This window comes from Ciconia boyciana, chromosome 2 (assembly GCF_034638445.1).
Source record: "Ciconia boyciana chromosome 2, ASM3463844v1, whole genome shotgun sequence".
NCBI classification, from domain to species: Eukaryota; Metazoa; Chordata; class Aves; order Ciconiiformes; family Ciconiidae; genus Ciconia; species Ciconia boyciana.
Window position 1 is genome coordinate 83,190,074 of NC_132935.1, and position 14,664 is coordinate 83,204,737.

Below are 14,664 nucleotides of genomic sequence, written 5' to 3' on the forward strand. Positions count from 1 at the left end.
GCTAACAATATTAACTTCAGCAATTACTATAACATTACCTCTTCATTTCTACAGAGCCCTCCATCATATCTAAATAAGTCTTGATATTGCCTTTTATTATCTGTGACTCAAAAGACAAATGGATACAGTAAGCCTTAGTTTCCAAGTCTGTTTTAAAAACGTAAGTCTGTAACACAACAAAACAGCCAGCATGAAGACACCTAGTATTGTACATAAATTGAAGGACTAAGAGTCTGATGACAGAGAGTTGGTCATTCCCACCAGTTTTGCTATATGCACCACCATTCACTTCCTATCGTGATTTAAAACAAACTTTGTAGTTTTGACATTTTCTTCCTAAAAAGGCTCTCACAGAGTTGTCAAACGTGCAGCGCAGCCTTCTACCTTCCTTTTATGACCATCCTTAGAGCCAGTCATTTATCAGAGTTGTGAGCAAGGACTATTAAAAAGGTGCCCAAAGACACGTCCCACCTGCAAAAAAATCAAATGTCTTTCCCAATGCCTTCACCTTGCAGAGCCTTTTACCAAGTCAGTGAAGAACGCTAGCCTCTGCTTCACACAGTGGTAAATAACCAAGCAGGCAGCGAAAGATTAGGCCTGAGACATATAGAAAAGATGGGCGCGATTTTAAATCTTACCTTCTGCATGTTGGGTTTGATGCACCGAACAAAGAAAGGATTTGAAGAACTCAGCGTTGCCATTAAAGAATGAAGCGATTCCTAAAACACAGGTAAAAAGAAGACAGTGCTTCACAAGCTGACTTTTTGTACAAGCAAAATACCTCAGCAAAAGCTCTTGCAGCTTAGCGCTACAGACAATATCTAACTGCAACACCTAGTGGTTCATACTAGAAATTACCATACTATGTAAACTCTTGCTATACAGTGAACATACAGAATCAATACATGCATATTTGTTTCTTCCACTGGTCCTTCTGATCGAAACTATCATAACTGTTTTATAGCAAACAAGACATAAACAAGATATACAGAATGATATGAAGAAAACTGTTCATAAGGAAACACCAAACTGGAAAGTTGCTGTTTCAGGGATCTTTTGAATGACTGCTTAGGATCTACATTCCCAAATTGCTGCAAGTTACAAGGAAGGATTAGGGGTCTAAGGTAAAACTGAAGTAACCACAAAACTAGATCTCTTTTCATTTCAACTACCCCATACCCACTCATTTTCCATTTTCCCTGCCATCAGCAGCATTTTGTGTACAGGAATTTCCTCTCTCCTGTGCAGTCTCAACCATTCTTACTAAAAGGACACTCCGATAATAAATGTACATCAACAAGAGGGTAGAAGAAATGACAAAAATGTATGAAAAAAGAGTTACTTTAGAATATAGTAACCATTGTTTTATCAATACTAGATTTTAAAACACTCCCCTCCCAAAATTAACAAAAATTCAGTAAAAGATAGGGTGGTAAAGAAAACACATCTTACTGAAAGACAATGCTAACAGCATTAAGCAGACAGTTTCACAGTTATTTCATGTGATAGCTAATTGCATTTAACAACAAAAAGAGAGGTTATAAGGTTCAGTGAAAAAAAACATAGAAGAAAACATAGGGTTTTTCCTAGTTTTAGAACTCTGAATGACCCAATACACATTAGACTATCAGTTGTCTGAACCTCAGCCTGGAGATAAAAATCAAAACAGTCCCTCAGTCCTTTTATGATTATTACTTTAATTACACATACACCCCTTTCCCTCCTGAGCCGTCATTCCATATCTTATTCCAACTTGCCTCATTCTGTATCATTACGTATGATAAACCATTTTAAACTGAAGTCTTGCATTTACTTTGCAGGGATACAAATGACTGTCCAGGAGCAGAGCCCAGGCTCTGAAGAGCCCAGAAAGCTAGCAATGATAACGTTTCACCCCTCAAAGGTGGCACTGGGTACCAGGCAGTGGAGAGAATACAGAGCAGGCTGCCAAAGAGACAGAAGATTCCCTTTTTAAAGAAGCAAGGCTGCATGTCCTACCATATGTTTTGGAGCAAAACTGCCAATGGCAGTCTGTTACAACAAATTCTTGCTTCAATCTGCAAACCAAGGGCTTTCTTGATGATTAAACATGAAGTGATAAAGGCAACAGGCAGAGTTGTGGCTGTGCACAGGAACTGGTACAGAGCAAAGGCAGCAAATGGTGAAGTGACTGGGAACATAAATTATAGTTCTTGGTTTGTTTGCCTTTGCCAGCCTATGGACCAGGAGTCAGGGGCAGCAAACATTAAACAGCCAGAAGATACAAAGACAAGTATTTTTGTGTAAAGACAAATATTTACAGCTTCACAAAGTAAAGGCTTCATCTGTATTAAACCTGTGTGAACATTACAACATCTATGGAAAACCAAGACAATTCTCAGACACAGGCTACTACTTACACAGATTGGAAAAGTTGGTCAGTCTAAACAAAAATTATTTAATCTGTTTTCACATCCATCTGTGGTACAGACAGCCAGATTCTGCACGGTGCTGAACACCTCTAAGCTACTGTCAAGTGACGAGCTAATCTGAAGTTTGCCCTGTTTTAAGCAATAGGCTGGAGCAGATGGCAAACAGCCTCAGCTATTCTGTGTGCACCCCCAGGCCCACATTAGGCAGGCTGTCAAATGAAAAGAAGAGTTAAGCAACCTATCATGAGAATAAAACTGTGAAGGCAAAGTTCTTCTCTTCAGTTGAAATGAGATGGACTAATCCCTAGAAAGCTTTAAAACATGGAAAAAACACCCAACCTAATTCTTTGGGAACAGGATGATGTGAAGGTCAACCTCTTGTAAAGCAGCTCAGCTGGTTAATGATCAGTTACTGAAGCTTTAGATAAGCAGCAACAATATTTTGATTTCATGTTTTATCATGCTTTATGCTAGCCAGGGGCCCTGACAGAGAAGAGAAGGAACTCTACATTGTGTTCTACCTTGCAAAGCGGATGCAAAAACATGGTCAATTTTTATACTGTAACATCTTAAAGGTCTACTTTGCACAGGTACAAAGACTAAGTGGAAACAGTACCTTCTGCTGTCCCAGACAGCTAGCAAATAATACCACCTCATCACAAGAAGTGCGTCTTGTCTGAGACGAGCAATGGCAGCACAAAGCAAGCTGTCCAGGGAATATAACATCAGTGTTTCTTAATAAAAGACACTGTGTGTGCTCCAGCATTTATTCCTTGCTGTTCTGTCCAACGGTTAGCAATAGTCTATTAGGATAAAATCTGCCCTCAAGGGGTTTAAGTCTGCTCCCTTTTTTAAAAAAAGTGAATTAACAGTGCAAATGTATATTAAGTCAAACAAAATGAAAGACAACTAATCCAGACTTGTACTCATGCAATTTAGAGAAGGTTTTGTGCCAATCTTTCTCTTTTAAATAATTTGCAGATAGACTTTATGCTAGATTTCAATTTGGTGCCATTTTTGATGGCAGGGCTATAAAGACTCATAAAAAGTTGTTTAATAAAAATGCTTTCCAAACTTTAAGTTAAAAAGCAAGACAACACCTTAATGAGGTATTTATTCAGTATTTATTTTTCTTAGCATACAGCACTGCTGTAAGGCTTTGTGCCATTTTGTGGTTGATTTTAGATTAGAAAGGAAAACCAAGACTAGAGACATCAACTTCATAGATGAGCTTTAAAATAAGAACAAGTAAGCAAATGGAATAGGAGTTTTGTGTGGATGGTGTGATGTGAAGGTTAGTTTCTGCTTGAAGCTAGCTAGTATGGCCAATCAATTGATTAGTTCGTGCACTTTCATAGAAGAGACAGCGCTGTTTTGATGCTGAAGTTTTGCCTGTTTTAATCTGCAACTGTTCCTCACTGAACACAGAGTTTATCTATCACTGATTAGCTACAGAGCCGAGACGATGCATTAACTAACCTTGAACTGGAGACTGACAGTGGGTTTTCGGTGCTTGCTTCCACATTTAAGAGTGTCTTGATTGTTGCGACTTGAAACATGTTCAAATAGATCATAGATGAAATCAAGACTGAAACGGGAAGGAAAAAGAAAATCTCTAAAGTATATCTTAACAGGCTACAAGGTTTACCACTATAGAATGCAAAGAAAGCACTGTCCCTTAGCAAGCAGCTCCTCTGTCAAAAAAATGGTTATTGATTTTCTCCATAATCTTTAATAAGCAATAGATTTTGCCTTTGCGGAATTTATGCAGGGGAGCAAAAAAAACCCAGACCGAAACAAAGCAAAACAAAACAACAAGGTTCTTTCTTCTCCACTCCCAACACATCATTAGGGAAATAAAGTGTGAAGCCCTAGAGTCCTTACTGCATTTTACTCCACTCACTTAACCAGAACTCCAACTGACTGTAATGGGAAATGTTCCTGAATAAAGACTAACAAACAAGACTTCCAGCTTCTTTGGGGCGATAACACAAAATAACCACCCATGTGAGCTTCACTTTCAGATACCAGCTATGTGTGCTGTTTTCTACACTATCAGTCTGGTATCCTCCTCTTACCACTTCTACAGAAATGCAGACCTTTTAACTTAAATGGAGTCGCTCCAGACAGACATTGGTGCAAGAGCAAAACCAGGCCCAGCAGCTTTAACTCATTTATTACTTCTACCTCCATACTACAATTGATAGATGTTACGTCAGATACATCATGAAACCAGAACAAACAACATAGAGTGGGAAATGCTTATTAACAGTTTCCCTGCACAGAGGGCTTAAGGGATTCTCAAACAAGCAAGTCCCACAGCAAGGCAGGATGACTGGATGGGACGGATGAGGGCAGCAGCCAAGCCAGCGACACCCGGGCTCAGCTCCCTCCTCTTCTCCCTCCTCTGTGTTTGGGGCTCAGCTCCCTCCTCTGTGTTTCCTGAAGTCTCAACCATACACCTACAAAAAGGGACGTGGTGCCACTCCAGCTCACAGGGTACCACTGTAAGGATCCTGAGACCTTAACACAGCAGAATGACAGGAGGCATGTGGGTACCAAAGACATCCAAGCTCAGACTTTCAGTAACGTAAATCTTTATAGAAATTCTCCCTTTTAAGCAATTACTATATGGCAATTTGCACTGTGGTGTAGTGTCCCTGACACTAAGCTTTCACCCAAATTAGGGAATGCCAGAAATACAAGCAAATCAGGCTCTAGATGAAGCAAAAAACCCATGCATGCATGCTGCCTATGAGGCACCTGTGAAACAGCTAAAAAACATCACCAGCTTTCAGCATCCTTACTCACCACTGAGTAGTAAGTGAGCTCTCTGGCAACCCCCTGGACTGAACAGGGACAAGGTACTGTACAATGTGGGAAAAGCCGTGAGCGAGAACCAATTACAGTCAGATCTGCTTATGGGCACCTCTGATATTTCTTCTATGCTCCTTTCAACTCTGGCAAGGTCTGATGCTATGCAACATCTAACATATTCAAACCCCAGCAGAATTAGGTGATACGACACCCCTTAACATCATGTCCTAAACAAAAACTGCAAAAACCTACCTGCTTTCACGTAACAAGTTCAGGAGATCGTCTCTGAAAGTATCTCTGTTCTTCTCCAAGATCCCCCTGACATCATACTGGACCTACCAGGAAACAGAGCCAATTCAAACAACAAGCCAAGTAGTCAGGCACCTCTCACAACATCAGTGCTGTAAAAAGCACTGAGGGAACAGAGTGCTTTAGTTAATTTTGAGCAGCCTCAGGGTAAAATTAAACTAATGAAAACTCTGGAATAATTTCAACAAATAAAGAAAAGAAAATTACCTCCCCAGCGTAGTGCTTCACTCCAAAGTTGTGAACAGCAACTCTTGGTTTTACATAAAAAGGATTGTTCTAATTGGAGGGGAAAGAAAAGAGAACATTATTGGGGGACGGGGAGGTGTCAGGGAGTGGAATGATACAATGGATCACATTATCCTCTCAACCCAGATCTAAACAAACCATTGTCTTCTAGTGAACTCCACAGAAGATTAGTGCTCCGAAAGCAAACAACCAACTTAGAATGATAATAGGATTTGTTAGTCGGGGCTGCTTCAAATGCAGTAATAACAGATTTATAGTATCTAAAAAAGCATTATACTAAACCTGAACCCATCTGGCAGAACCATCTATTAAAGGCACTTTGAAAAAGAAGGCTGTGTCTTAAACTGGCAGTTATGAAGATTGGTGGACATATGCTTGTATCCCAGAAATTCTCAAAATTAATTCTAGGATCAGAAATAAAGGTAACACTAACCTGGAGAGAGGAAACAGCAATCTTTTGGTAAATGACATCAAGGTGAATACTTCATTAAATCAAGAGAAACTGAAGATCTAAGTAATCTGAGTTACTGCAGGTTGTCAGAGCTCTAAGAGCAGAATTTGGTTTATTCACCAATACGGAAATCTTTAACTGGACAGTAATGATATGTTCTTCCAGGTAACCGGCTCAGTCTTGACAGCAAATGATATGGATTGCCATGGAAGTAGGATCACATCCAAAACAGCCTCTACAACTATGCACCCATATATTTGAACAATAAATTTCTACAGAAGCAAAGAGACACTCCATAATTTGCACAGAATACATGAGCAAAACATCACATACAGCATGCTGGGTATTCAACTTCTCCAGCAAGGTAGAGTCAGTAGCTTGAGGAAAATGGCTCTCTTCATTGATGAGTGCCAGCAGGCCCAGTTTCTAGAACAGCAAGAACAGGCAGAAGATGAATTAGTGCACAGATGGACACAGACCTTGTCCCCAGTTTGGAAAAAACAAAGTTCTTGAAGTTATTGTGTGCAGAGAGGCGCAAAACCACCTGTACATGACTAAAATCCCACTCTCACAGGTGACTGCAATCCTATTTTTCTGGCAACACTCCTTTTGAAACATACAGCATATGATACATGGGCAAAATAAAGAAAAAGAAGCTACTGGAAGAAGCGACAGTTCTCCCGATGAAGGTAGTTTTTAGGTGCGTGCAATGAGATTGCCCCAGAATATATCCCCAGCCTCCAAGATCTCCAATGTCCCTTAAGTCTGAGGAGTTTGTCTAAACAGCCTTTCAAAAATTTTTCTTCCATAAAATTGTCTACTTACTTGCTGAACCAATGCAAACTTTTAGCACCCAGAGTGCCCAGGGGCACAGCAAAAGACACACAGTTCAACAACGCACTGCGTGAAACACAACTTCCCTTTGCTTTGCATATGCCTCTCTGTAATTTCCTTTGATGTTCCCTACTTCTCATACTAGAAGAGGTCGTAAACAAAGCAAGCTACCCTGCAGTTAATGAATGTGTCCAGCAAGCTTCAGGTTGATACAGCCTCTCAGAAGAACACAGTTCTCCAGCTGCACATTTTAATAAGCCACTTCCCATCGGCTCAGAGCAGCTCCTGACAAACCACACTGTCCTGACTGCAGTCACGTCCTGGCAGCTGGATCTCCTGCCCACTGCCATGAATTTCTGTGGTCGTCTAAACTCACGCAGCCACACACCCCGCTACGGAGATAAACTCATGCAGTCCGCTTGTACTGCTGGCAGAAGCAAACATGGATGAAACCATATATAACTTCAGCTTTGTCATCCAGCCAGAGTTATCATTTCTAGGTGGAGAAATTAGACCTTATCTGCCCATCACTGCTATGCTCCTACCAAAAACTCTGCAGAAACTTCATGCTCTTTTGCATCTTTCCCTAGTACAAATCAGAGCACAAACAAAATTATAGATGAAGCAAAAACTGGCAGGCAACAAATGAAGACTACTCACATCCCAGGAAAAGCCATCACAGGAGCAAGACACTGTCATTCTTTCTGCCCTCTCTTTCTATTCTTTTTAATAATCTCCAAATATTGCCTTTGTATATAACTGTACACTGTTAAAAGTTACTATAATGAAAGATGCGTATATTGAGCTTACAATATAATGTGGAATATGTCCATGCATGAAAATGATTTGATTAAAAGATCACAATTCAAACATGCAAGAGCCACCATTCTCTTCGCTTGTTCTTTGTGTTGGCTAGTGTTTTAAAAACATATTACCTCAGAACAAAAACTAGAAATAGGTACTGGTATCAAATTCTTTATTACCTTTTCAATAAGATCCAGGCACTCTCCATTGTCTGTCCAGTCAATATCCTCCCAAACTAGTCCTTCCCTAAGGAAAATAAAGAGGGCCTTTTTATTGACAACTACGAAGAAAATATTTTAAATACAGAAATAGGATAAGCTGATGTATTAGTCTTGCAAAATACAGCAAAATCAGCTTGCTTTTAAAAAAATGCACAGCCCCAGACTAGGAGATTTTCAAAGGAATCACAGCTAGCTGGGAACCCAGATTTCAAGTGAACACTGATATTTTCAAAATTCTTCCAAATTTCATCTGTATCTCTTACCTGCTGTATTCCAGTTGCTCCAAGGAAAAGATGTGCTTGTTGAAATACTCCTGAAGCTTTTCATTTGCATAGTTAATATTGAACTGCTCAAAACGGTTTACCTGAAGAGACGAGAAATTTTCAAAAACGCATACACTCTGAGTATTTTCCTTTGCAAACAAGGAACTGGTTTAAGTCCTAACATGTTTAACAACCAAGTTCCAGTGAAGACGACAAAGATATGTAGCACGATGAAGCATAAATATCAGACAATCCATCTGAACAAACTTTTGAAACCTACCTCAAAGTTTTCAAATCCAAATATGTCCAAAATTCCAATGGACTTGAAATCTTCCTTGCTTCTGATTCTACTGTTGATTTTCTTAATGACCCAAGCAAAACACTGAGAATAAAGTGCCATAGCCATAGAATCTCTGCTGTCTATTGCCTGCATTAAAGAAGGAACACACAACGCATTAATCACTCCTGTAACTGAGAACTTACCAGACTTTGCTGGTCAGCATCCCTTGCACAGCATAAAGCAAGGTATAATGCAAGCAGGTTTGTATTCCTATGTACCTTGACAGCAATTATATTAACAGTTACAGAGAGTCCCAATGTAAGCTTTAACAATGTAAGTTATAACAGCTGTACACCTATGTGGCTTTAATATTACATTTCAAAACTAAAGCATTCAAAAACTAGGAAATTATAAACTAAAGGTACGGAGGAAGAAAAGCGAAGGGTAGGAAATAACACCCTAATTTACCCCTTTCTAGAGGTAAGCATAATGTTATGTACACCTTTTTCTAATCCCCTTCTTGTAAATAATAAAATTATTTTTGCTGAACATTTTCAAGAATGCCCACCTGACACAAATGTCCATAATGAAAAATATCAGCCTACATGATTAGAATTTCGAAAAAAATTTTAAGCAATCAGGCTTAAAAAGAATAACAAGAGCCAAGCTACAAGCCCTGGCCAGAATGATAGGATGGGATATACAGAAATTTCTAAAAGTCCAATTATACCCTTCCCAAAAAACTATGTAGTATTTTTGATAGCAACTCTGATGCATGATCTAAACTTCTGTTCCTGAGCGACCAATGGTTTCACTGGACTCCAAGTCCGAGCTATATATTTAAAAGACCCTAAAAACATGTCAAAACTCAGATGCCTTTACCTGTTGTATACTAAGAGGTGTTAGGATTTCTTCTCCCCTGAGTATCATTGACCTCTGTGTCAATGCTTCAGTTAGCTGTGTGGAGTCCAACCCCAGTAGTTCAGCAGATCTACCCAGAGCTGGCAAAAGAAAGAGACAAATACAAACATGTTCTTAAACGTATAAGGCTATGAAACTAATTATTATTATTATTATTGCCACCATTTAAGATGCTTCTAAAATGATGGAGATTGGAGATAAAAACACAACTAGAAACTCGAGGATATGTTTTTGCTGCTCGTGAAAAGGCACAGTATCATAAATATGCACAGCTGAAGGAACTTAGCAGTAGAAATCCACCACAAGTAAGTCACGAATATTTATTTTCCTCTTAATGTTACATGTCAAGGGTTCAAACAATCTACTGCTTACACTAACATATTTTTCCAGACACAAACAGTAATTCACTCTTTGTCCACGTGAATGCATTTCAGCTTCCCTTGGAATGGTGAGGCTAAAGAAAACCAATGAAATTTTTTTCTTACATACATAATTTAATTTGCAATTTTGCTGTAATGTGGTATGTAAAGCAGTACGTAATGCTACTCTTTATTGCCATATTTGAACAAACATTTAAAATGCTTGCCAGCCCAATCTTTAGACATACCAGCACATACCTTCAGATTTGTAATTGAGGTATTGAAAGCTCTAACAAAAGATACCTTCAGTGGAGACCTCAGTCAAGGAATGTACTTGAGCACTTACGTTTTATCAGCTTCAGAATATTTCAAAGAAGGAATTGGATTAAAATGGAATTTCACTACTGTTAATGGAATAAATATGTGCCCAAGGTCTTCCCTAATTAAGACCTAGCATCCAGCAGCAAACTAATTTGCCTTATCTGTCAAAAAAAACCCCAAAATAACATTTTAATCAACATTTACAGATGCTAAAAAGCAGTAAGACCCTTTCGCTGTTTGTTCTTGCTATGGTCGGATATACTAGCAATGAATGTAACATTCACAACCTCAAGAAACATTTATGTACTACAAGGAAGCACAGCCTTCTCACCTGTTTTAAAGGACACCTGTGCCCCACCAGCAGTGATGAACTCAATGTTTCCTAGATGCAAAATGCCGGACAACAGCCTCAAAACTTCTCGCACCTCCTCCTTGCTGAACTGCATCACTTCCATTGCAGTCTGGAATGACATGTGAGCTTCTTCACTAACATGCACATTGACTCGAATGGGGACAAGGACAAACTCACCAACTGTGTTGTCAGGCCTTAGAAAGGCAAGTCAGGACTGACAGAGGGCTGGCAGGAGTTAATTCCTTTGGTTTCATCAAATCGAATACACCATAATACACCATGGGGACAACTTGGAACATCCAAGTATCACTCTAGTTTTAAGAAATCCCTTTTTGAGGCTGTAAGGATCCCGTAATTTTCTTTCAAATTCTTCTGTATAAACATTGAAATGCCCTACTGTGCATCAGACACAATTTCACTAATTTGAACGAGTAACTGATAACCTCTTCTGCGTTTTTACCACATTTTGCCAATGGGGGAAAAACATGGGAGATTTTTCCATGGGGGAAGAAACACTGCAACATGTAAGATTTGCTCATTTGTTGCCTCAGCCATGGAGAATTCGGAGGAGGCCTTCTGCAGCATATTCTGAGCAAACTGTGAAGCCCAAACACACATCTTACCAGTGTGGTCTGACATCTTACAGCAAAACTAAACAAGAAAAAGAGATCTGCATAAAACGTCTTGAATTTATGCATAACCACTATGGCAATGATCAAGGCTCAATTATGTAACAAGGAGAACGGCAAATCTCTACCTAAAGAAACATTAAAACAAGAAGAGGAACATACACCTTTCTCTGACATACACACCCTGACATAGGGTAAGTAATTGTATGCCTCTGTAAATCACCAGCGTTTCCCAAATATGGGTTTAATAGGAGCCTGTCTGAGACCAGATCACAGTTTTACACCCATACAGTTAGACTCATAATGTTATGGTCACTAGGTGTCTGACAGATGACACATTTTATCTTCCACAAATAATCAGTTACAAATGGAAAAGCCTCAGACTCATCCCACAATTAGAAGTAGAGAAGAGATAAAGGTTGAAGGTGCATTTTGTATAGAAGACCTTTCCCAACAGAGCTCTAAGAAAGGTGGCAGCACTATGAGTTCATCTCCATGCTCACGGTGCAGTTCCTCCCTGTCTCCCACAAAAGTTTCGCTTAAGTAACATTTCCGGCACTTAAACCGCAATAAAAATAGGCAAAGGGGATGACTATAATAGGAAAAGACAGGCGAAGGCAAACTGCGGGGTTTCTGCCCACCTCCCGCTCTGGGAACGCAGCCTGGCAGCCTCAGCCCCTGCTCCACGCCTGCCCACGCTGCAGGCAGTACGCAAGCATCACCTGCCCAGCTGATTTCATGCTCTGCCTACCCTGGGGTGATTAGCACAAATTAAATGTCACGCTCATCAGCTTAAGCCATGTGACTATAATGTAGATAAGTCACCAACTTGTCCAACACCCCTCTGCCCTCACCATACTAGAAGAGGATGTTTTACACTAAAAATAACTGCTGTATCCACTACACATTAATTTGGCAAAGAGATTAACATAGCTAAGCAAAAATAATTTGGTGAAGGGCATAAACCCCATTATGTTTACTGATTTTTAAAATCTAACACATATCATAGTAAGCATATGTCCTGGTTTCGGCTGGGATAGAGTTGATTTTCTTCCTTGTAGCTGGTATAGTGCTGTGCTTTGGATTTTAGTATGAGAATAATATTGATAACATGCTGATGTTTTGGCTGTCGCTAAGCGGTGTTTACACTGGTCAAGGACTTTTTTCAGCTCCCCATGCTCTGCCAGGTGCCCAAGAAATGGGAGGGGGCACAGCCAGGATAGTTGATCCAAACTGACCAAAGGGCTATTCCATACCATATGATGTCATGCCCAGTATATAAACTGGGGGAGCTGGCCAGGGGGTAGCGATTGCTGCTCGGGGACTGGCTGGGTGTCGGTCGGCGGGTGGTGAGCGGTTGTATCTTTTTTTAATTTTTTTTTTTTTCTTTTTTCCCTCCCTTGGGTTTTGTTCCTCTCTCTCTCTTGTTGTTTTCCTTCTCATTACAATTCATTATTATTATTACTATTATTTTGTTCCAATTATTAAACTGTTCTTATCTCAACCCACGAGTTTTCTTACTTTTGCTCTTCCGATTCTCTCCCCCATCCCACCGGGGGGGAAGTGAGCGAGCAGCTGCGTGGTGCTTAGCTGCCGGCTGGGGCTAAACCACGACAGCATAGTAAGCAATTAGCAATTATCCTAACAGTCAGTATAGACATAGACTAACTGCTGTAGCTAATTGGTGTGGTATAAGACATAAAGCCATTCAGAGAAAGACTCCATGAAGACCTGGGGTTTTAATCTGTGTTTACATTTTCTTCAACATTATTGTGTAAGTTACTCCATACAACTGGATCTCCCAGCTGCAACTTAAAGAGTCACAGAAGCCCAGGTGCTTCGCTCCCCATGTGCTGCACTGTGGACTCAAGCCAGTAGATGCTACATGATCTGGGCAAAGCTTTAGGATGGAAAAACAGTGGAAGCAGACATACCTGTAATATAAAACAATGTAGGGAAGGGCAAAGGCATGTAAATGCCTTCCTGTCTTCCTAACTGATAGTCTTTTAATTTCAAAACTTAATAATTTCACTAAATTATAGCACACTTTGAAATGATAGAGTACAAATCAAGCATTGGTAAGGAAGGTAAAGACATGCTCAAAATGACAGTGAAGTGTTATGAGAAAATGTAAGTCCCTGTAAGCTTAGTTCTTCTGAGAGCACTGCACATAGAGCCAGAACGGCAGAGAGTGCAGGTAAGCAAAGAAGGCTTTGTCCCCTGCTCTGTCAATGGGCTCCAGGCACCTGTACCTGCAGAATTTTTAAAGTATAAAGAACTAGAGAAACAACTCACAATGACTTCCTTGAAAGAATCTTTGTCACTGATTGTCTTATCCGCTATACATCCAGACTGATTCAGGTAGTGGTAGTTCTCCGGTACAGATAAGTAAAAAGCATCTAATGAGGCGAGAAAAGAGGACAAGTGAAAAACAAAATCCCCAAACAAAAGCACTCCATAAATTACTACGTCAGAGTTAAATAGTTCACAATTAATTTGCTTTGAAATTATGATGATGCACAAAACAAAAGTTTTATACTAAAACCAGATATGGGGTTTTATTTTGCTGGGTTTTTTTTTTATTTATTTAGCTGCACAATGGAGTTAACTCTACTTTTTAGCATGCAAAGACAGCAGGCCCAAAGGGAGATGCTGAGACAGCTTTAGGCAATTTTGCACATATACAAATGCCATTTCTTTTGTTCAGTGGATTTATTCTTTATGAGAGAGGATTAGAGGAACCAGAATTATTTCTCTTTGTTGCTGTGGAGTTATTTAGTACCAGCAAAAATATTCAGCTTGAACAGAATGAAGCATGTTTGTCCCCAAGTAATTTTCCCAGGGCCACAGCAGAAGGTGGGAGAAAAATTACCGGCAGCTTGGTGACATTCTTCAACTAAGCAGGTTGCTTTATCAAGCTGAGCTCAAATTCACATTCACTGAGTCCCGGCTGAATAAATAACCTATTTCTCTGCTTGGGTTAGCGGGTTTCTGCAGTTAAATTCGCCACTGCTGTCACCATGGCTGACCACTAGCAGAGAGACACTACAGTTGTGTGACTTGTGCTTTGCCACTCACCTTTCTCTCTCTCTTCTATCCCTGCCAGCAGAGCATAGAATATATGATAATTTCTTTCCCCGGGGTTTTGTCTTACTACACGATTCTGTCAAAGTAAAAAATAGTTTCTATTTAAGCAATCATTTTTAAGGAGAATTTTTTAATCCACAATTTCAAATAAAATGTTAAATCAAACAAAACTAACTGAGCAAAAGCAAACATCAACTTACTTTTTCCAATAAATCTATAGCCAGGAAGAAAAACTTCAGTCAAGGAATAAAGTAAAAAGCAATTAATGCACAATCTATTTATAATCTTCCTTAATTTTCATTTGAGACAACCGGAAGAGCATCATGGTCTTTTCTTACAACATGCCTACTGCCCTAACA

At 39.7% G+C, this 14,664-nt stretch overlaps 1 protein-coding gene across 1 annotated transcript in view; it reads right to left on the reverse strand.

Moving 5' to 3' along the window:
* The window catches only part of MYO10 (myosin X), a 173,002-nt gene that overhangs the window by 56,415 nt on the left and 101,923 nt on the right, over nucleotides 1-14,664 (reverse strand). The window contains exons 7-19 of the mRNA XM_072853128.1: nucleotides 14,506-14,519; nucleotides 14,297-14,381; nucleotides 13,514-13,617; nucleotides 10,569-10,698; nucleotides 9,519-9,637; nucleotides 8,637-8,783; nucleotides 8,357-8,457; nucleotides 8,052-8,118; nucleotides 6,568-6,660; nucleotides 5,745-5,813; nucleotides 5,481-5,563; nucleotides 3,891-3,999; nucleotides 639-719 (exon numbers count right to left, since the gene is read on the reverse strand). Coding sequence (XP_072709229.1) covers nucleotides 639-719; nucleotides 3,891-3,999; nucleotides 5,481-5,563; nucleotides 5,745-5,813; nucleotides 6,568-6,660; nucleotides 8,052-8,118; nucleotides 8,357-8,457; nucleotides 8,637-8,783; nucleotides 9,519-9,637; nucleotides 10,569-10,698; nucleotides 13,514-13,617; nucleotides 14,297-14,381; nucleotides 14,506-14,519 — 1,202 coding nt within the window. The remainder of the gene's footprint in view (nucleotides 1-638; nucleotides 720-3,890; nucleotides 4,000-5,480; nucleotides 5,564-5,744; nucleotides 5,814-6,567; nucleotides 6,661-8,051; nucleotides 8,119-8,356; nucleotides 8,458-8,636; nucleotides 8,784-9,518; nucleotides 9,638-10,568; nucleotides 10,699-13,513; nucleotides 13,618-14,296; nucleotides 14,382-14,505; nucleotides 14,520-14,664) is intronic.